The 23,228-nt window shown below is 38.1% G+C and overlaps 2 protein-coding genes across 8 annotated transcripts in view; both read left to right on the top strand.

Annotated features, from left to right (window-relative positions):
- LOC103980316 (transcription termination factor MTERF15, mitochondrial-like) overlaps nucleotides 1–15,170 on the top strand; it is a 15,646-nt gene extending 476 nt beyond the window's left edge. The window contains exons 1-3 of one of the 6 annotated variants that reach the window (XR_010497480.1): nucleotides 1–923; nucleotides 14,306–14,358; nucleotides 14,769–15,170. The exon at nucleotides 1–923 is cut by the window's left edge and continues 475 nt beyond it. Coding sequence is in view for 2 of the 6 variants with exons in the window: in XM_065155668.1 (XP_065011740.1) it covers nucleotides 11,126–12,154 (1,029 nt within the window). In the remaining 4 variants the exon portion in view is untranslated. Of the gene's footprint in view, nucleotides 924–1,956; nucleotides 2,009–2,700; nucleotides 3,026–10,829; nucleotides 12,168–14,305; nucleotides 14,730–14,768 lie in introns of those variants that run through there. The other 5 variants (XR_010497479.1, XR_010497478.1, XR_010497484.1 and 2 more) reach the window with 5 other exon arrangements.
- Nucleotides 4,670–8,165, top strand: LOC135640863 (transcription termination factor MTERF6, chloroplastic/mitochondrial-like). Of its 2 annotated transcripts, XR_010497477.1 has the most exons (3): nucleotides 4,670–6,037; nucleotides 7,016–7,067; nucleotides 7,836–8,165. XR_010497477.1 is itself a non-coding variant. In XM_065155648.1 (2 exons), the coding sequence occupies exon 1, from the start codon at nucleotides 4,852–4,854 to the stop codon at nucleotides 6,022–6,024; it is 1,173 nt and encodes a 390-aa protein (XP_065011720.1). In that variant the 5' UTR covers nucleotides 4,670–4,851; the 3' UTR covers nucleotides 6,025–6,037; nucleotides 7,836–8,165. The 2 variants fall into 2 exon arrangements, 1 of the variants encoding a protein (XP_065011720.1); XM_065155648.1 differs by lacking the exon at nucleotides 7,016–7,067.
- Nucleotides 15,171–23,228: the final 8,058 nt, after the last annotated feature.

Genomic DNA, 23,228 nt, shown 5'->3' with positions numbered 1-23,228 from the left:
AGCTACGGTTTTGATAACACCCAGGTGAAAATGGTCATATCTGCAAACCCCCGGTGGCTTCTCCTCGACGTGGAGAAGAACCTGGCCCCAAAGTTCCGAGCTTTGCAGGATCTGGGCTTCTCCTGCTCCGACATCGCCCACCTCGTCAGATCGAATAACCGCGCCATCAGCCACAAAACCCAGACCATCTTGTCCAAGATCCAATTTTGGCAAGGCACCCTCGGGTCCAAAGACTTACTGATGAAGATATGCAAGAGAAACAGGTGGTTTCTCGGGTATAGCATCGAGAAGAAGATCCAGCCTAACATTGAAATTCTAAGGGATTGCGGGATCACGGATCAGAAGCTCTCAATGATCCTACGGCACCGCCCCCTCCTCATAATTCGGAATGCTGAATACCTGAAGGCGTTAATCAGTCGTGTCGAGGGTTTGGGAGTAGCTCGCACCTCAGGGATGTTCCTCCAGACCCTGAGTGTGCTCCACTGCATCTCCGAGAAGAACTTCAAGGCTCACTTGGAGTACTTCAAGGGTTTCGGGTGGTCCGAGGATGATTTCCTTGCTGCATTCAGAAAGACTCCTACTCTTGTGGCATGTTCTTTAAAGAGTTTGCAGAGAAAGATGGAGTTCTTGGTCAATGAAACCAGATGCGCTCCGTCTTATCTTGCACGGCGGCCACGGATTTTGTTGGTGAGTTTGGAGAAAACGTTGATTCCAAGATATCGGATATTGACGGGCCTGAAGTCAAGGGGAGTTCACATCGGTAACCTCCAAATGAGCACATACATGTTATATCCAGAGAAGAAATTTCTGGAGAAGTTCGTCATCCGCCACAAGGAGTTTCCAGAACTCATTGAATTGTATAATGTAGCCCCAAAAACCCAAACTGCTCTTTGATCCTGCAAGTGCATAATGCATGGTGCAAGGTATTGTACCCGCAAGTTGTGTTTCTAGGTTCTAATTTTCCACTGTCTGCATAACTGTTTGCATCCATGTAGTGTGATTCCTGCCATTCAACTTTAATTTGCAGTTTGCAACCAAATAATTCCTGCCAGTTACTTTTTTTCTTTGTGAATGTAAGATGGAACTTGGATGCACACATATAGCAAGAAAATGAAGAATGATGAGAAGATTTGCAATGATATTGTTGATATAGTTAGTTGCTTGTTGATAATCACTTTCTGTAGATGTGGTTGTTAACTTGTTATTCTTGTCCTGTTTGTTTTAAGTCTACTGGAAGATATCAGACTTATGTAGGGTGTTCGACACCTAAATGTTTTAATTGATTTGGCTATGGATATTTGGTAATTTAGGGTTTGAGTTTTGGTTAATTTTCGAAATGACAAGAAGTTGAATTCTTTTGGATGACTGGGTAGGATGCTTAGGTGATTTTGAGGCGGAGGAAGAGGCTTTTGATTTAGGATAAGGTTCGGTCACCTTTTATATAACTTTGCTACTCTCCTGTCCAAATCCAAAACCCAAAAAAGAGAAACGATGTTAAGTATCATCCTCTTTTTGTGTATTTTGTTTGTCAAATTTTGTTCTCTTTCTTAATTAATTAGTTTGATGAACAAGATTGACAGCATTAGTATACAGTTTCGAATGGATTAGTAGTCTTCCAACATGATGATAAGTGATTGTGGACATGTTTCTACTGTTGTGTGTGGTGCACTATTCCATTCGAGTGATGAAGTAATAACTTAGAATGTGATATGAATTGAGTTCTTAGCCTATAAGGAGCTTGTTTTGTCCCGAGTGGTCGGACAAGTTCTGTTACAGCTAAGCGCATTGCTGGCTGTGCTTTTCTCTTGATGAACTTATGAGATCTTCTATTCCAGTTTATGCTTGCCTTTTCATATTATGATTCTTATAAGCTGATTGCATGCCACATGATTAGATTTCTTGATGTCCTGTTTCTGCTAAGATAATCCCTATCGAGCTGAAAATTACATATTTCAGATGGTCCATAGCTTGGGAGCTAAGGATTGAAGAAGTGTTCTGTTCCGGCAAGGTGAAATCCTTAGCTGATTATCTAATAAAATTATAGATAGACGTTTACTATATTAATAATGATGAGACTTGATGGGGTGTTTTTTCAATTGTTGGCAATGAGTATTATTATTTTCAATTGAATGTGATATGTTATGATGTTGTAGTATTCTGCATTTGGTGCATTTATCAAATTATTTTACTTGCAGGATACTTCTATTATAGTTACAAAACAAATATGCACCAATTGTTAAAAGTATCGACATAAAAATAAGAAATTACTAAAGATCCTTCGTGATCATAGACTTGAACATCTTATCACCTTAATCCTCAATGAAATTAATGTCCAAAGGCTTTATTGGTTAAAAATCTATCAAGTTTTAAAATATAGCCCATATGTTTTTAGAAACACAATTTACTTAAAAGGAAAATATAACATCTGATATAAGTGATGAAAAATTGATATTCCCAAGTTGTCTCAACACAAAATGGATGAACATTTATCACAATGAAGGTGATTTTACTGACAGAGAGATGATCGATGCTTATTAGTCTATATTTGTCATAATGTAATGCTAATGGGACATAAATTTTGGCCATCAATGTTTATGTAAAGTTGGTTTCAAGTTTGTGACGTATATTTATGTTATGTTATTAATAATGATTACTTTGTAATGAATTGAGAACTAATATATTTTTTGTTTTGAACTGTAGGAAGTATATTATGCATTTGGGTTGAAGAATTCAAATATAAGCTTCAAAACCGCCGTCAATGACTTCCTAAGAAATGCTTTTGTCACAAAGAACATTGGCATATGGTGATTCATAGATCTTCAAAAGAATGTCTATTTCCATTGTATCTCTCTCTCCCTCTCCCTCTCCCTCTCTCTCTCTCTCTCTCTCTCTCTCTCTCTCTCTCTCTCTCTCTCTCTCTCTCTCTCTCCCCCCAAAAAACTACATTCAGACAGTTTAAAATCTGTGGTAAGTGTAACTTGGAATTAGTTGGTGAATTATATTTATTTCTGGCATTGAATATTTATTTATTTGAAAATAGATATAAATGTTTAAGAAAATGTCTGCTGTTGATTTTAGCACTCTCCACCTTGATATTTATGAGAAGATTCTTAGTAAGGGTGGAAGTTGAAAGTTGTGAAATGCCCACAGCAAGACGAAACGTAAGTGTTTGCTTAATTTATTTTGATGATTCATTGTGGTGATTTTACTAATTGATTGACACATTTTTTAGCAATGACTGAACTGTGTTCATGATAAGATATATGGATCACTTATTGATGTACAAAGAAATAAATTTCTCATAAAGCGACATGTTGTTTCGGATGGAAATTGCAAATGCTATATTGATTGAAGTTTATTTTGTCGCAATTTAAGAGAATTGATTGTGATAATGTGATAGTTTTACGCAATATGAGATATGTTGTTTTGACATCCGGATACCATAATTGGTACCATGTCAAACATGTAATAAAATACCATATCATTTATAATTGTATGTTGTTATAAATGTTGAATGTCGGCTACTACGATTGTATTATGATACGATTGTATTATGATGTGTATGTATATTCATATGGTATATAATTTTATGTCATTGTTGTGAAAGTTGAATTATATATCTCTGGTATGCGAGTATTAGGATGTTTACTAAAATATGCACATATGTATATGTATATGTATATATATCATTGTTATGAAAATTGAATGATATGTATTTGTTGTGTCACTACAATAATATGTATTGTGATGTGTACGACTTGTTCCTATTGTATACAATTGTATGTCATTGTTCTGGAAGTTGAATGGTATGTCTTTGATGTGTTGCTACTATGATGTGTACTTTATACGAAATTTGCTAAATATTTCTTTTATGTAAAAGTGATATTTGAAAAGTGTTTATATCATATATAAATGTTGGGTCAACTTCAACCAAACCAAGAGGTACTTTTGGATCACCTTTAACAAAAGCAACTCAAACTTTAATGAAACATGATATCAAGATAATTAACAAAATATTTTCCATTTTTTCAAGGATTTTATGAAACTTAATTATCAAAATTAATGATTTTTTTGTGTATATTCTATGAATAAATGTAACCTAATTCAATTTTGATTGTACTTGGATCAAATTCAGCCAAATCAATCCAAAATTTCATGAAATTATCTATTCATAATGCTAATATGATCAGTTCTATTTTTTTTTTGGAGGATTTTATGAAATTAAATTATTAAAATTATAGATTTTTTTAATATGTTTTGTGATATGTGTAACTTAGTTCAATTTTGACTTCTACTAAACTAACATAGATTTTCACAGATTTAGGAGGACATGATTATAACATGAATAATATCATTTTTAATATTTAAATTTTTTATAATGTTTTATTATTTAAATTAGAGGTTTTTTTTGAATAGGTGCTCTAATTAAATATAACTTAGTTGCGCAATGTTAACTTCATATCAAAGTCCACTTTCATAATTCAACTAAAACATTATTATAATAAGGATTGTAAGATTAATTGTACAATGTTAACTTCATATTTAATATTAATAATAGTTCAAAATGCTTTATAATATTATGTCATATTTGCTAAAATCTTGTATAGATATATTATAAAAAAAGTCCATCTCGGACAGAGCAGCTTCCGACAAAATAAAGTAGCTGGAAAAAAAAAGGCATGCGGTCGCAGAAATCTCCGACCGAACAAAAGAGTTCCTCGGACACAGTGACGCACTTCTAGGGTTTTGGAAGCAGGTACTTCCAGCCAGTTTCCTTCGGACGCAGCAACACCACCATCGCTAGGTCTTGGAGAAGAGAAGGAACATACAAACAAGGAGAAGTAGACGACGATGACGTTGATGAATAGGTCGCCGTTCGTCTCTCTCTTGTTCAAAGCCTTCACCTTCATCCCTCGCCGTCGTCCGGCCGATGCTGCCGGTTTTCTCTCAACCCATTCTTATTCCGCCGTCTCCGGTGCTCCACAGAGCAGCTTCATGGCTGAATACCTGGTCAGCTCCTGTGGCTTCGATCCGGATGAGGCGGCCAAGGCCTCGAAGCTCCTTAGCGGCATCGAATCCCGCCATCAGCCTGACTCCGTCCTTGGCTTCTTCAAAAGCCACGGTTTTGATAATACTCAGATGAAAAGGGTCCTATCTGTAAACCCCCAGTGGCTTCTCCTCGACGTGGAGAAGACTCTGGCCCCAAAGTTCCGAGCTTTGCAGGATCTGGGCTTCTCCTGCTCCGACATTACCCACCTCGTCAGCTCGAATAACGCCGTCATCAGCCACAAACTCCAGAACGTCTTGTCCAAGATACAATTTTGGCAAGGCACCCTCGGGTCCAACGATTTACTGATGAAGTTATGCAAGAGAAACAGGTGGTTTCTCTCGTATAGCATCGAGAAGAAGATCCAGCCTAACATTGAGATTCTAAGGGATTTCGGGATCACGGATCAGAAGCTCTCAATGATCCTACGGCACCGCCCCCTCCTCTTAGCCCAGAAGGCTGAAACCCTGAAGGCGTTAATCAGTCGTGTCGAGGATTTGGGAGTAGCTCGCACCTCAGGGATGTTCCCCTTGACCCTGACTGTGCTCCACAACGTCTCCGAGAAGAAATTCAAGGCTCACTTGGAGTTCTTCAAGGGTTTCGGGTGGTCCGAGGATGATTTCCTTGCTGCATTCAGAAAGACTCCTACTCTTGTGGCATGTTCTTTAAAGAATTTGCAGAGAAAGATGGAGTTCTTGGTAAATGAAACCAGATGCACTCCGTCTTATCTTGCACACCGGTCAGGGATTTTGTTGGTGAGTTTGGAGAAAAGGTTGATTCCAAGATATCAGATATTGATGGGCCTGAAGTCAAGGGGAGTTCACATCGGTAACCTCCAATTGAGCACATACATGTCATATGCAGAGAAGAAATTTCTGGAGAAGTTCGTCTTCCGCTACAAGGAGTTTCCAGAACTCATTGAATTGTATAATGTAGCCCCAAAAACAGAAATGCTCTTTGATACTGCAAGTGCATAATGCATGGTGCAAGGTATTGTACCTGCAAGTTGTGTTTCTAGGTTCTAATTTTCCACTGTCTGCATAACTGTTTGCATCCATGTAGTGTGATTCCTGCCATTCAACTTTAATTTGCAGTTTGCAACCAAATAATTCCTGCCATTTACTTTTTTTCTTTGTGAATGTAAGATGAACTTGGATGCACACATATAGCAAGAAAATGAAGAATGATGAGAAGATTTGCAATGATATTGTTGATATAGTTAATTGCTTGTTGATAATCACTTTCTGTAGATGTAGTTGTTAACTTGTTATTCTTGTCCTGTTTGTTTTAAGTCTACTGGAAGATATCAGACTTATGTAGGTTGTTCGACACCTAAATGTTTTAATTGATTTGGCTATGGATATTTGGTAAATTTTTGAAATGATAAGAAGTAGGATTCGTTTGGATGACTGGGTAGGATGCTTAGGTGATTTGGAGGTGGAGGATGAACCTTTTGATTTAGGGTAAGGGTCGGTCACCTTTTATATAACTTTGCTACTCTCCTATCCAAATCCAAAACCCAAAAAAGAGAAACGATGTTGAGTATCATCCTCTTTTTGTGTATTTTGTTTGTCAAATTTTGTTCTCTTTCTTAATTGGTTAGTTTGATGAACAAGATTGACAGCATTGGTACGCAGTTTCGAATGGGAATAGTAGTCTTCCAACATGATGATAAGAGATTGTAGACGTGTTTCTACCATTGTGAGTGGTGCACCATTCCATTCGAGTAATGAAGTAATAGCTTGGAATGTGATATGAATTGAATTCTTAATCTATAAGGAGCTTGTTTCGTCCTAAGTGCTGGATGTGCTTTTCTCATGATGAAATTATGAGATCTTCTATTCTAGTTTATGCTTGCCTTTTCATATAATGATTCTTATAAGCTGATTGCATGACACATGATTAGTTTTCTTGACATCCTGTTTCTACTAAGATAATCCTTATCGAGCTGAAAATTACATATTTCAGATGGTCCATAGTTAGGGAGCTAAGGATTGAAGAAGTGTTCTGTTCCGGCAAGGTGAAATCCTTGACTGATTATCTAATAAAATTATAGTTAGACGTTTACTATATTAATAATTATGAGACTTGATGGGATGTTTTTTCAATTGTTGGCAATGGGTCTTTTTATTTTCCATTGAATGTGATATGTTATGATGTTGTAGTATTCTGCATTTGGTGCATTTATCAAATTATTTTATTTGCAGGATACTTCTATTATAGTTACAAAACAAATATGCACCAATTGTTAAAAGTATCGAGATAAAAATAAGAAATTACTAAAGATTCTTCGTGATCAGAGACTCAAACATCTTATCACCTTAATCCTCAATGAAATTATTGGATGTAAAGATTATCAAGAGTCATCCATAGTTCATTCCATCACACCTAGAATGTGGAATGATGAATCAGGAGCGACATAGTCGAATGTCCAAAGGCTTTATTGGTTAAAAATCTATCAAGTATTAAAATATAGCTCATGTTTCTTATAAAAAATAATTTATCTAAAGGAAAATATAACATCTGATATAAGTGATGAAAAGTTGATATTCCCAAGTTGTCTCAACACAAGATGGATGAACATTTATCACAAGGAAGGTGATTTTACTGACAGAGAGATGATCGATGCTTATTAGTCGTAATGTAATGCTAATGGGACATAAATTTTGGCCATCAATGATTATGTAGAGTTGGTTTCAAGTTTGTGACGTATATTTATGTTCTTGTATTAATAATGATTACTTTGTAATGAATTGAGAACTAATATATTTTTTGTTTTAAACTGTAGGAAGTATATCATGCATTTGGGATGAAGAATTCAAATATAAGCTTCAAAACTGCCCTCACTGACTTCCTAAGAAATAGTTTTGTCACAAGGAACATTGGCATATGGTGATTCATAGATCTTCAGAAGAATTTCTATTTCCATTGTATCTCTCTCTCCCTCTCTCTCTCTCTCTCTCTCCCTCTCTCCCCAAAAAACTGCATTCAGACAGTTTAAAATCAGTGGTAAGTGTACTTGGAATTAGTTGGTGAATTATATTTATTTCTGGCATTGACTATTTATTTATTTATAAACAGATATAAATGTTTAAGAAAATATCTGCTGTTGATTTTAGCAGTCTCCACCTTGATATTTATGAGAAGATTCTTAGTAAGGGTGGAAGTTGAAAGTTGTGAAATGCCCACGGCAAGACGAATCAGTAGTGTTTGCTTAATTTATTTTGATGATTCATCGTGGTGATTTTACTAATTGATTAACACATTTTCTAGCAATGACTGAATTGTATTCATGATAAGATATATGGATCACTTATTGATGTACAAAGAAATAAATTTCACACATGTTATTTCGGATGGAAATTGCAAATGCTATATTGAATGAAGTTCATTTTGTCACAATTTAGGAGAATTGATTGTGATAATGTGATAGTTTTGCTCATTAGATATGAGATGTTGTTTTGAGATCCGGATACCATAATTGGTACCATGTCAAACATGTAATAGAATACCATATCATTTATAATTGTATGTTGTTGTAAATGTAGAATGTCGGCTACTATGATTGTATTATGATGTGTATGTGTATTCGTATGGTATATAATTATATGTCATTGTTGTGAAAATTGAATTATATATCTCTGGTTTGCGAGTACTAGGATGTTGTATGTATGTAAATTGAATGATGTCTTTGATGTGTCACTACTGTAATATCTATTGTGATATACACGCTTGTTCCTATTGTATACAATTGTATGTCATTGTTCTGAAAGTTAAATGGTATGTCTTTGATGTGTTGCTACTATGATGTGTACTATACACGAAATTTGATAAATATTTTTTTTATGTAAAAGTGATATTTGAAAAGTGTTTATATCATATATATATAAATGTTGGGTCAACTTCAACCAAACCAATAGGTACTTTTGGATCACCTTTAACAAAAGCAACTCAAACTTTAATGAAACATGATGTTAAGATAATTAACAATATATTTTCCAATTTTTCAAGGATTTTATGAAATTTAATTATCAAAATTAAGGATTTTTTGTGTATATTCTATGAATAAATGTAACCTATTCGATTTTGATTGTACTTGGGTTTAAATTCAGCCAAATCAATCCAAAATTTCATGAAATTATCTATTCATAATACTAATATGATCAGTTCTATTTTTTTTATTTTTGGAGGATTTTATGAAATTCAATTATTAAAATTATAGATTTTTTTTAATATGTTTTGTGATATGTGTAACTTAGTTCAATTTTGACTTCTACTAAACTAACATAGATTTTCACAGATTTAGTAGGACATGATTATAACATGATCAATAACAGTTTTAATATATAAAAATTTTATGATATTTAATTATTTAAATTAGAGGTTTTTTTGAATAGGTGCTCTAATTGAATATAACTTAGTTGCGCAATGTTAACTTCATATCAAAGTCCACTTTCATAATTCAACTAAAACATGATTATAATAAGGCTTGTAAGATCAATTGTGCAATGTTAACTTCATATTTAATATTAATAATAATTCATAATGCTTTATAATATTATGTCATATTTGTTAAAAATTGAATAGATATATTATAAAAAAAAAGTCCATCTCTTGCTAGTGTAGACAACAAAACATTATGATCAAAATTAGGTTATTCAAATATCTTATAACTATTTTCAGTCTCATCGATTAAAAATGTCTCATTCAAATTAAAGTTAGGATTTATGCGAAAATGGATTCTTTAATCTAATCATGTATCTCATGATTACTTCCAAAAATATAGATTAAAGTTGTACGAAAGTAGATCCTTTTAACTTGGCTTACTTCCAATTCAATGTTTAAAGTTTGAAATTGTATGGAAGTATATCCTTCGTGAATACTTCTGATTTTGGAAGTGACAAAAGTTATGTTTGGTTAAAACTCTTGATTAATCTAGAATGCTAAATATTTTCCTATCAAAAATAGTTTGGCATATTCAAATGATATTGAAAATCTATAATAGCAAATAAATATAAATGAAATGAAGATGTAGACACCTAATACTAAACATTGTTTCAAAACAGTACTATCCAAGATATACTAACTAATGCAACGTTAAAAAACTTTATAGAACTAGTTTCTCGATTGATATCACCGTTACAAACTCACATGGTGTGGATTTCAAGAGTTTTAGTTATTGTGCTCTAAAAAATCACTCAATTCTCACCTAGAAAAAGTTTTGTAAGATTAATATTTTAAATTTTAAAGAATTTAGGAATAATATTTTGCGTTGAAAAAATAAACTCAAACAACACAAAAAACTATAGCTTTGGAAAATTTTAAACCGACGATGCTTTAAGGCAATTTCGATCATAGGTAAGACAAGTTCCATGATGACCACATTAGGAATCTAAGCTATGGTAATTAACATTGTACGATAAATATTTTGGCAAAGCTAATACATTGAAGGCTTTTAGTGATGCATCGAAGGCTTTGACAATACAACAAAGGCTTAGGCAATATCTTAAAATAAAGGATTTGGCTAATACATCAACAAAAACTTCTTTATATGCTATGTCGACGAATGAAGATTCCAATAATCTAACAATAGTGAAAGGTGGATAATCAATGATAAAAAATCCCTCGTTTTATTGGAGATATGTGACATAAATAACTTAGTGAAAAATAAGAGGTAAATTAGGGTTCTATAAAACTAAATCGGATTAGTTTTTTTTTTTTTTTTATGTTGGCACACAAAAAAAGTAGCTGAAAAAAAAAGGCATGCGGTCGCAGAAATCTCCGACCGAACAAAAGAGTTCCTCGGACATCAGTGACGCACTTCTAGGGTTTTGGAAGCAGGTACTGCCGGCCAGTTTCCTTCAGACGCACCAACACCACCATCGCTAGGTTTCGGAGAAGAGAAGGAACATACAAAGAAGGACAAGTAGACGACGATGACGTTGATTAATAGGTCGCCGTTCGTCTCTCTTGTTCAAAGCCTTCACCTTCATCCCTCGCCGTCGTCCGGCCGATGCTGCCGTTTTTCTCTCAACCCATTCTTTTTCCGCCGCCTCCGGGGCTCCACAGAGCAGCTTCATGGCTGAATACCTGGTCAGCTCCTGTGGCTTCGATCCGGATGAGGCGGCCAAGGCCTCGAAGCTCCTTGGCCGCATTGAATCGCGCCATCAGCCTGACTCCGTCCTTGGCTTCTTCAAAAGCCACGGTTTTGATAATGCTCAAATGAAAAGGGTCCTATCTGTCAACCCCCGGTGGCTTCTCCTCGACGTGGAGAAGACTCTGGCCCCAAAGTTCCGAGCTTTGCAGGATCTGGGCTTCTCCTGCTCCGACATTACCCACCTCGTCAGCTCGAATAACGGCGTCATCAGCCACAAATCCCAGACCATCTTGTCCAAGATCCAATTATGGCAAGGCCTCCTTGGGTCCAACGACTTTTTGGTGAAATTGTGCAAGAAAAACAGGTGGTTTCTCGGGTGTAGCATCGAGAAGACGATCCAGCCTAACATTGAAATTCTAAGGGATTGCGGGATCACGGATCAGAAGCTCTCAATGATCCTACGGCAATATCACCTCCTCATAACCCGGAATGCTGAAACCCTGAAGGCGTTAATCAGTCGTGTCGAGGGTTTGGGAGTAGCTCGCACCTCAGGGATGTTCCTCCACACCCTGAGTGTGCTCCACTGTGTCTCCGAGAAGAACTTCAAGGCTCACTTGGAGTTCTTCAAGGGTTTCGGGTGGTCCGAGGATGATTTCCTTGTTGCATTCAGAAAGGCTCCTGCTATTGTGGCATATTCTTTAAAGAGTTTGCAGAGAAAGATGGAGTTCTTGGTCAATGAAACCAGATGCGCTCCGTATTATCTTGCACACCGGCCAGTGATTTTGACGATGAGTTTGGAGAAAAGATTGATTCCCAGGTATCGGATATTGATGGGCCTGAAGTCAAGGGGAGTTCACAACGGTAACCTCCGAATGGACACATACATGTCATATACAGAGAAGAAATTTCTGGAGAAGTTCGTCTTCCGCTACAAGGAGTTTCCAGAACTCATTGAATTGTATAATGTAGCCCCAAAAACAGAAATGCTCTTTGATACTGCAGGTGCATAATGCATGGTGCAAGGTATTGTACCATATTCCAATTTTCCACTCTCTGCATAACTGTTTGCATCCATGTAGTGTGATATCTGCCATTAAACTTTTATCTGCAGTTTGCAACCAAATAATTCCTGCCATTTACTTTTTTTCTTTATGAATGTAAGATGAACTTGGATGCACAAATGAAGCAAGAAAATGAAGATTGATGAGAAGATTTGCTATGATATTGTCGATATAGTTAATTGCTTGTTGATAATCACTTTCTGTAGATGTGGTTGTTATTCTTGTTTTGTTCGTTTTAAGTCTACTGGAAGATATCAAACTTCTGTAGGTTGTTCGACACCTAAATGTTTTAATTGATTTGGCTATGGATATTTGGTAATTAGGTTTGAGTTTTGGTTAATTTTCGAAATGATAAGAAGTAGGATTCTTTTGGATGACTGGGTAGGACGCTTAGGTGATTTTGAGGTGGAGGATGAAGCTTTTGATTTACGGTCATGGTCGATCACCTTTTATATCACTTTGCTACTCTCCTATCCAAATCCAAAACCCAAAAAAGAGAAACGATGTTGAGTATCATCCTCTTTTTGTGTATTTTGTTTGTCAAATTTTGTTCTCTTTCTTAATTGATTAGTTTGATGAACAAGATTGACAGCATTAGTAGGCAGTTTCGAATGGGATTAGTAGTCTTCCAACATGATGATACGAGATTGTAGACGTGCTTCTACCATTGTGAGTGGTGCACCATTCCATTCAAGTAATGAAGTAATAGCTTGGAATGTGATATGAATTGAGTTCTTAATCTATAAGGAGCTTGTTTCATCCCGAGTGGTTGGACAAGTTCTGTTCCAGCTAAGCGCATTGCTGGATGTGCTTTTCTCATGAAGAAATTATGAGATCTTCTATTCTAGTTTATGCTTGCCTTTTCATATTATGATTCTTATAACCTGATTGCGTGACACATGATTAGATTTCTTGACGTCCTGTTTCTACTAAGATAATCCCTAGCGAGCTGAAAATTACATATTTCAGATGGTCCATAGCTAGGGAACTAAGGATTGAAGAAGTGTTCTGTTATGGGTAGGTGAAATCCTTAGCTGATTATCTAATAAAATTATATTTAGACGTTTACTATATTAAAAATGATGTGACTTGATGGGATGTTTTTTCAATTGTTGGCAATGAGTATTATTATTTTGCTCTGTGTATTACTGATGTTTGGATGATATTTTCCTCTCCTCTTATGACTTTGTCATATTGAGCATAACATGTTCTTATCAATCCAAAATACGTGGGTGTTAGTTCGGTTTGCAGAGTGTTTGGTGCAAATGAAGTGAATTAACAGTGTTCTCAGAAATTGCCCTTTTAGCAGGTGTTACTGTCCAGAGGTTGGCATATGCAGTGTGCTAGTTCGATTACAATAGTAAGGCTATGTTGAACAAATTGGGAAAGTAAATATAATTCTAGGAGCTACTTTTATAGGCAAAATTCAGCCAATGCCCAGTCTTCAGGAATGAAAGAGAAATGAGACTCGCTGGCTTCTTGTAAATCAATTTCACCCTTCCCAAAATGTATGTTGTCCACTGTCATATGATACCAACTTCAACCTTCCCAAATCGAAGTAAAAAAACCCTTCCCAAAATGTATTTTGCCCACAGTCAAACTCGAGTCAAGATATTTCTGACAGTTTGAATCTTTAATTATATTTATGATATGTAGTTATAGTGGTTTATGCACTATGAAAATCCATATTTTCAACTTTTTTGGCCTTTGCTACTATATGTTTATTTTGCATCCTGTATTGGGGATCTTCTTATTGTCATATCTGTAAGAGCTATATGACAAAAAGGTGATCTGCAAGTCAAGTGCACGTTGTTTTTATGTTACTTGAGCTTCAATGTGACTATAAAGCATCTCTAAATTTATTGCCTAATAGCAACATGTAATCTGGAATTTAATTGCAGCCCTTTGTTCGCCAGATTCTTTTATGTGCTACTCTGTTGTTTTATAGCTGCTAGTCTCAGCTCTATATCTGAATTTGTCTTTAGGTGTGTTCGTTTTATTAACACGTTGATGTATTGTTGTCTCTGGACAAATAAATCAAAATAATCTTCCCTGAGGCATTGTAGCATGCTAATTGTTTTGCTTTGTGCTTTCTTTTAGGTTTTGATGCATCATTGGCCCTGGAGAAATGATAGTCACAGCATCTTTTGCTGGTAGGTCCTCTGTCAAATTAAACAGAAGCACTGGTTATTCTTGTGACAGAAATTGGAATTTTCTGGATAATTTTTCATCTTCGTTGAGTCCTTAGGATCAACAGACGCCATAGTGGATTTGCACCCTAATACTTGTTGATCATCATAGAAATGTTTTTCTGTCAAAGGCTTGACTTGTTATCAGCCAAGAATTATATTATGTACTTTCTTGCCTGAGAACTAGTTGATGGATAAGGCATCTAGACTTTGTTGTTTTATAGCTGCTAGTCTCAGCTCTATATTTGAATGTCTTTAGGTGTGTTCGTTTTATTAACACGTTGATGTATTGTTGTCTCTGGACAAAAAAATCAAAATAATCTTCCCTGAGGCATTGTAGCATGCTAATTCTTTTGCTTTGTGCTTTCTTTTAGGTTTTGATGCATCATTGGCCCTGGAGAAATTATAGTCACAGCATCTTTTGCTGGTAGGTCCTCTGTCAAATTAAACAGAAGCACTGGTTATTCTTGTGACAGAAATTGGAATTTTCTGGATAATTTTTCATCTTCGTTGAGTCCTTAGGATCAACAGACGCCATAGTGGATTTGCACCCTAATACTTGTTGATCATCATAGAAATGTTTTTCTGTCAAAGGCTTGACTTGTTATCAGCCAAGAATTATATTATGTACTTTCTTGCCTGAGAACTAGTTGATGGATAAGGCATCTAGTTGCTGGATGGAGATATTTTTCCAACAAAAGTTGTTGCAGTAGCAAAAAAAACTAATGCTCTTTGTAAGTTTTGTTAATTCTAATGATCTTTGTAAGTTTTGTTTATATTTGTGGAGAATTTTATCTTTAAAAGATTGAGATCCTTTCAATTTGTAGAACTATATATATATATATATATATATATATATATATATATATATATATATAAATTTATGTATTATTTTATTAATAATTTATTATGAGTCAATATGTCACGTAATTAGATTTTAATGTTTGTTAACTCGGACTTAACGGAGTTAACTCAGACTTAACGGAAGGAATTTATATGTTACGTTTTTTTAAATATATAGATTATTATATGATGAGTAAATCGTAAAAGTTTAAGTGATCAATGATCAAAATCATAAGGATTAAAATGGATCTGAATTCAAAGACGAGACTTTTACGATAAAATATCTTTAAATAAGCATATTATCATTGATTTTATTTTATAATTTAGGTAGTATAATTATTAATCCATCTACTTTTACAAGCATTAAGACTCACACGTCGTTTATTATTTATTAATTCATTTATTATTTTTAATTAGAAAAAGATGATTGCGATCGTAGAAATCTTTGACCAACAAAAATATAAATAATTTCCTTGAACACTGTAACGAACTTCTAAGGGTTAAGTTGCAGGTACTTTCGACTCTAATGTGTTCCTCTACGATATGGTAATACCATCTTTGTTAGGTTTTGGCGAAGCAACATACAAAAAAGAAGAAAAAGACGATGACATTGATGAATAGGTTGCATTACTTTTCTCTCTTGCCCTTACCTTCATCTCTCGTTGTTGTTTGACCAGTGCTGTTTTTTTTCTTTCAATCGATTCTTACTTCGTCATCTTCGAGGTTCCATAGTGCATTCTCATGGCTGAATACTTGGTTGGCTCCTGTGGCTTCGATCTAGATGAGGCGGCCAAGGTCTCGAAGCTCCTTTGCCGCATCGAATCTCGTCGTTAGCCTTACTCTATCCTTGGCTTCTTCAAAAACTATGGTTTTGACAATGCTCAAATGAAAAGGGTCCTATCTTTAAACCCCGAGTGGCTTCTCCTTGACGTGGAGAGGACTCTAGCCTCAAAATTATGAGCTTTACAGGATTTGGACTTCTCCTGCTCCAACATCACCCATCTCGTCAGATCAAATCCTATCGTCATCAACCAAAAACTCCAGGCTATCGTGTCCAAGATCCAGTTACGGTAATACCTCCTCGGGTCCAATGAATTTTTGATGAATTTATGCAAGAAAGACCACTAGTTTCTCGGGTATAGCATTGAGAAGAGGATTCAGCCTAACATTGAGATGTAAAGGATTGTGAGATGCTATTGGCACTACCCTCGCCTGATATTCCAGAAGGCTAAAACTCTAAAGGTGTTAATTAGTCGTGTTGAGAGTTTGGGTGTAGCCTACTGTCACGGACAAACTTCTAAACAAGATGTTGGATGTTATGCTTATGTGTGTCCGTGTCTTTTGGCATGTTCATGCCTTGTACAGAATGTAAAGGGGCGGCCGAAGGCTTCAAAGTCTCATTTGAGTTAAGTTAGTGGCCTCTTTAGGCTTGTAAATAAAGGTTGTGTCATGTGGACACGCGCGAGAGCTTATCGGTCTGTAATGGACCATTTTACCCTTTGTTGTGCAACTGTTCAGAGCTTGTAAAGTCTGTTTGTAATTTGCATTGTCTATAAAGTGTTATTCGGAGATGTTTGCTTGTGGATCCCGAGTGAGGTCTTTTCTCTGTCCTGTTCTCTCTTTTGTGGGACCTAAGGGACCATGGGAGGCTTCGAGGAGGCTGACCTTTGCGGACGAACACGCAAGGATGCCGCACGACTTAGGCTAAACCAGCTAAGTCCGTGACAGATGGTATCAGAGCGGGACAAGCACTCATAGAAGCACTTAGCATGCAAACGTGGGGGACCTAGCGGGGCTGCGTTGAGGGCAGTCAGCACACGCGTGACCGTTTGCGGGAAAATGGGCATGGAGATGTAGGGAAAAGGAGTCGCTCGGAGGAGCGGGCATCCGAGATTGGCATTCAGAGGAATGGCCAACCCTTCGCGCAAGAGGCACCACGAGAACAGGCAAGCTTGGAAGAATTTGGAGCACACAAAGGTTGGGATGGCTGAGTTTGAGCTACGGCTCAACGTTGACAACCATACTTGATGGTGCTCTAGGCAAGCGAGGCGCTTGGTAAAGGATGAGACTATGCAAGGTGGAATGAGTTGCTCAACGACCAAAAGAGTTATGCAAAGCTCACAGAGGTGAGGGGAATTGCTAGCTCGAAGAATTTGGTACTCATGCATGGGCTTGTTTGCGGACGATGGAATGTTCGTGGCCATCCCAAGGCGACCGAAACTCGGCGCTATGGAGCATTGAAACTTTCTCTTCGGCATGTGAAGGATACGTCCGTAGGAGGCTGAAAGGTGCAACTAGTTCAGCATGTTGCTAGGCCTTGAGGGGTGCAGCGGGGGCTGTATTGACGTGGAGTCGCAATCTAGCAAGTGTGTTTGCAGGAGGCAGAACAATGCACAGTTTATTCAGTAGATCGGAGTAGTCCAAGGGGATGGTGGTCTCCAAAACAAAGAGAGATGTTGCTCCAATGGGACAGTTATCCAGGAGGGATAAGTCCCGGCTCTCCAGAGGGAGAATCATGTGGGACGGACCTCACAAGTTGAGGAGGAGTACCTCAACAAACAACAACTCCACGAAGCTCAATGGACTGAGCAAGCGGCGAGGAGTTGTCGCATGATCTCGCTTGAGAGAATGCATTGGTGGATGCATTGCGAGATCAAGTGGGGGAGTGACCCAAAGCAACACAAATGAAGGCACACTTGGAGTCGATACGGAGATCGGACTCAAGGGAGGGCTGACCCGTGGAATGGTGGGCGCGAGGGCCACCATCAACTCAATGCAAAAACGAGGAGTGGAGCAACTTGGGGGTAACTTGGCGAAGTACTCAAGCCGCTTGAAGGGAGCCAACATAGAAGTTGGAACATGGAGCAGAGGCACAATGCTTTCCTTAGACAGAGGTCAAGGACATGAACTCTTGCAGAGGCAAGAGTGAGATCATGTTGTTTCATGGGTCCTTCGTTCTGACGGAGCAGACTCATCTTGCATGGTGCCAAAGACGAAGGGAGCTTCGGGGCACATGCACCTTATCTCGGAGGAGCATTTGAGGGAGGAACTAAGGCGACTCAATTTGCGAAGGCGAAGTTGAGTTCAGAAGGCCTTAGCACGGGACAAGAGGACGCAGAGGCGGATACTCTTGAAGAATATGCCACAGCGTTGCCATTCAAGTTGCCATGAAGGAAGAGGTGTGCAGCGAAGATTGTGCTGGTAGGGGCAGAGGCCCAGGATCCAGATAATGGTGCACAAATTACAGTGAAGTCGGTGGACTTCGGGAGCTACTAGGCAACGGACTGTCCTAGAGCGGTACTTCATCTTGGTGTGACCCAAGAGTGGGTGGATGAAGGTCGATTGCCAAAGGAGCGAACAAAATCGAAGGTGGAAGAGACCCTGCGATGTATTGGCAGAGGCCACACATGGAGGGACCACAATTCGAGTTCATCCCACAAGGATCAGAATGCAATGGAGATGTCACCAGGAGGCGACATGGTGCAGCGGATCGTGGTGGAACAGTTCGTGGTAATACGATTCACACAATCCAATCCCGTGAGGGATGAGATCATATGGAGGTATGATCGGGAGCTACTGGGAGCTCCACTTCGGTTAACAACACGACGGCAAGAAGGGCTATGGATTCAAGGAGTGAAGGCCATGGTACCGCAAAGGCGGGTCTTCCGGGCGTGCATCGAATTTTGCATCGGATGAAAGTCTTGGTCATCAGCATATGGGGGCTGTGTTCCACCAAGGGAAAAGTTCGAATGCAAGTACCAGTGAGTCCCATGGGAGGGACTTGATCATGCAGAGGTATGATCGAAGCAACTGGAGAGTTGGACTGCTCCAGAGCTCATATTCGCTTAAGGGGGCCCGACAAGTCAGAGGACAAGGTCGAGTAAGCGAACGTTGCTACCAATGAAGCTAAGGAGAACAGAATCGGTGCAAACTCTACAACGTGATGGCAGAGGCCATGCATGGGAGTTGCAGTCTGTCTTTCCATCGACAAAACGGACTGCTTGGAAAACACAGAGGTGTTGAAGCAGGGGGTCGAAAGGGGCGAGGAAGCGACGACGAGTCCAGAGGGACTTAGCTACCCAAAATCAAGCATCAGTTAGAATGGAGGTTGACTCAGAGGAGTGCCACGGAGACATCTCTACTGATTGTGAAGAAAATGGATGTAGATGCGAGGCGACGGATAGTAGGGCCATGGGCATGGCAGCGCCATGGTACCGTAGAGGCGGGACTTCCGTGCAAGTCATTGATCCCTTGCTCTCACTGAGGGAGAGCGCTTGGTCGTGAAAGGGGCCGAGGAGGTGGAGCATGCAGTGACAATCTCCAAGTACCGAGACAAGGCTGAAGGGCAGAGGCCAAGAAACTTCGTAAGACCAGTGTCAACAAGTTTCTCATCAAGATTGCCGTAAGTGAAGGACTTCGGGTCATGCAAGAGTGCACGACCAAGGAACGAAGCAGGCAGTACGCGGTGCTGTACCTTTTCTACTCAGCGGAGTAGGCGGCAGGGTTGATGGAGAAGACGGTACAATCCCAGAGGCGACCTCATCTATCAGAGAATTACTCCAAGTTGGGGTGAAAACTTCCTGCATTCCAGAAGTTCAATGACATTGAGAAGGTGAATCACAGTAGCTAACTCAACGCAAGGAGTGCAAACACTTCAAGTGCTTCAGAAGTGTGAGCAAAGAGCAGGCGAAGGCCAGTAACCAGCTCGATGCATGAAGTACAACCTCGAGGATGCGGGAGAAGTCAAGTAACCTTTGCCTTCTCAACTCTTAAGAGAATGGGCGAAACCGAGTACCCCAGTTCTCTTATCTATCCAGCAGAGGAGCTCTGCACAAGTTCAAAGACCCTTCGAAGATAACGGAAGATAATAGTTGTCAAATCCTCACCAGCGGTGATCAGTGCTACTGAGAGTAGATTGTCCGCTTCATTTCCCAACGAAATGCCAATCGAAAGCGGGAGTGATGCGAACCTACTTGGATGTGACAACTAACTGAAAGAAGAGTCGATGAGCAGATTTTGTGGAGGAAGGACCCAAAACTTCAGAAGTTTGCGAGGCGATGCTCGTTAAAGCTCCAACAAGCATCCATCCAGTTCAAGCAGCATGTAGAATTTTTGAGAAACTGGCGCAGTAAAGATGGTCTTTTCCTTCATCTAGCGGATCCGCAGGAATCAACAAGGATCAACACAACTTAGCCAACCCCCCAACAGAGTCAGAGTCATTGGTGAGTTGTAGCAGCATGGCGGATTAAAGGGTCGACTACTCAAAAACAACGGCGGAGAGCAGCTGGGAGCCAGGAGGCGCATTGCAGTTGGAGCGGAAGATTGAAGACTCAGCAAAGGCGAAGAGTTGCAGTGTTCACAAAGGCTTCGACGAGGACGTCGAAGGGATAAGTGGGGGAGAATGTCACGGACAAACTTCTAAACAAGATGTTGGATGTTATGTTTATGTGTGTTCGTGTCTTTTGGCATGTTCATGCCTTGTACAGAATGTAAAGGGGCGACCGAAGGCTTCAAAGTCCCATTTGAGTTAAGTTAGTGGCCTCTTTAGGCTTGTAAATAAATGTTGTGTCATGTGGACACGCGCGAGAGCTTATCGGTCTGTAATGGACCATTTTACTCTTTGTTGTGCAACTGTTCAGGGCTTGTAAAGTCTGTTTGTAATTTGCATTGTCTATAAAGTGTTATTCGGAGATGTTTGCTTGTGGATCCCGAGTGAGGCTTTTTCTCTGTCCTGTTCTCTCTTTTGTGAGACCTAAGGGACCATGGGAGGCTTCGGGGATGCTGACCTTTACGGACGGATACGCAAGGGTGCCGCACGACTTAGGCAAAACCAACTAAGTCCGTGACACTACGCCCCAAGGATGTTCCACCAAACTCTAAGGGTGTTCCAGACAATCAGCAGGAAGAATTTCAATGCTCACTTGGAGTTCTTTAAGAGCTTGGGGGGTTAGATGATTTGTTGCTTGAATTTAAAAAAAAGGCTCCAATGGCAGGTTCTTTGGAGAGAAGAACATGAGTTCTTGGTAAATGAAGCCAAATATGCTCCATCTTATCTTGTACCCTAGTCAGTGATTTTTGTTGATGAGTTTGGAGAAAAGGTTGGTTCCAATGTATTGGATATTGATGGGCATCTAAGTCCAGGGGAATTTGCATCGGTGACCTCCAAATGTACACACATACATGAAATATCCAGAGAAGAAATTTTTGGAGGAAGTTCATCATCCGCTACCAGGAGAGCCAGAACTCATTGAATTGTATAATGTAGCCCCCAAAAACAGAACTACTCTTTGATCCTGTTAGTGCATAATGCATGGTGTAAGGTTTTGTACCAGCAAGTTGTGTTTCCAGGTTCCAATTTTCCACTGTCTGCTTAACTTGATCTGCAGTTTGCAACCATGCAGTGTGATTCCTGTCATTTACTTTTTTTTGGTGAATTCAAGATGAACTTGTATGCATACAAGTAGTAAAAAAATGAAGAATGATGAGAAGATTCGCCTTGATATTATCGATAGGATTGCTTAATTCTTTTGTATACACTGCATGGAATTACTATTCTTGTCCTGTTCTTCACAAGTCTACCAGAAGATATCAGACTTATGTAGGTTGTTGTACACCTGAATTTATTTAATTGATTTGATTATGGATATTTGGTAATTTAGGTTTTAAGTTCGGTTGATTTTCCAAATGATAAAAAATTTTACTCATTAATTGATTGTGATAATGTGATATTTTTACTCATTAGATATGAGATATGTTGTTTTGACATCCAATATCATAATTGGTACTATGTTCAAACATATAATGGAATACTAACGTGAATATCATTTTACTTGTATTAGGTGTGTGTAGCCATAATATGTACGTAAATAATACCACAAAAAGATATATGATCTAAACCAATGATACTTCTCACCATATGGCCTGAATCTTTTCCTCGATGAACGGACTACTCGGTCATAGGGAAGCCAAGTTCTAGGACAACCATATTCGGAATCTAAGCTATGATTATTATCATCGTACAATAAATGCTTTGGCAAAGCAACAAGGAGACCTTTAGTGATGCAATGAAGGCTTTGGCAACACAACAAAAGTTTTGGCAATGCCTTCTATGAATTCTTAGGAATGAAGATTAGTCTTCATTGTACAATAAATGCCTTCTCTAAATGTTTTGTCGATGAAGCCTATTCACACCACGTTGTTCGTTTATAGGAACGAAGATTCCAATAAACTAACATTGGTAACCGATGGATAATCAACGATGAAAAATCTCTAGTTTTATTGGAGATCACGTAACATGAGGTAACTTAGTGGAGAATAAAAGGTAAATTAGGATTCTATTAAACTAAACCAGGTTTAGTAGATTGGATTAGTTCATTTTAAGATTTGAAAGTATTTTCGTTAAAGAAAAAAAAATAAGTGTCATAATACAAGGATATCAGTCGATAAAAACCCAATAATTAATGATTTTTTGATAAAAAAAATAAGAATGAGTGATTGTATTTTGATAAAATACCCTTAAATAAAAATACTACAGTTGATTTAATTTTATAATTTAGGTAGCATAAATATTAACCCTTCAATTTTAATGAGGATTATCACTTTATTAGTACTCATTCATTTACTATTTTTAGTTGGCACACAATAAAAGTTGACAAGAAAAAGTGGCTCGCAGAAATCCTCGACTGAAGAAAAGAGTTGACTTTACTTGTGTTAATTCATTTATTATTTTTAGTTATCAATCAATAAAAGTTGACGACGGAAAAGATGTTTGTGTTCGTAGAAACCTCGGATAGAAGAAAAGAGTGGACTTTGCTACTGTTCATTCATTTATTTTTTGAAGTTGGCACACAATAAAAAGTTGCCGAAGAAAAAAAAGATGCCTGCGGTCGCAGAAATCTCCGACCGAAGAAAAAGTGTTGACTAGTGTTCGTTCATCTACTATTTGTAGTTGGCACACAATAAAAAACTGACGAAGGAAAAAAGAGGCCTGC

This window comes from Musa acuminata, chromosome BXJ1-4, assembly GCF_036884655.1.
Source record: "Musa acuminata AAA Group cultivar baxijiao chromosome BXJ1-4, Cavendish_Baxijiao_AAA, whole genome shotgun sequence".
Lineage (NCBI taxonomy): Eukaryota > Viridiplantae > Streptophyta > Magnoliopsida > Zingiberales > Musaceae > Musa > Musa acuminata.
The sequence above is the reverse complement of the archived record's forward strand: the minus strand, read 5'-3'. Positions and strand labels throughout refer to the sequence as shown.

Coding starts and splice junctions, on each gene's coding strand:
- LOC135640863 (XM_065155648.1), top strand. CDS start 4,852: ATGACGTTGATGAATAGGTCGCCGTTCGTCTCTCTCTTGTTCAAAGCC.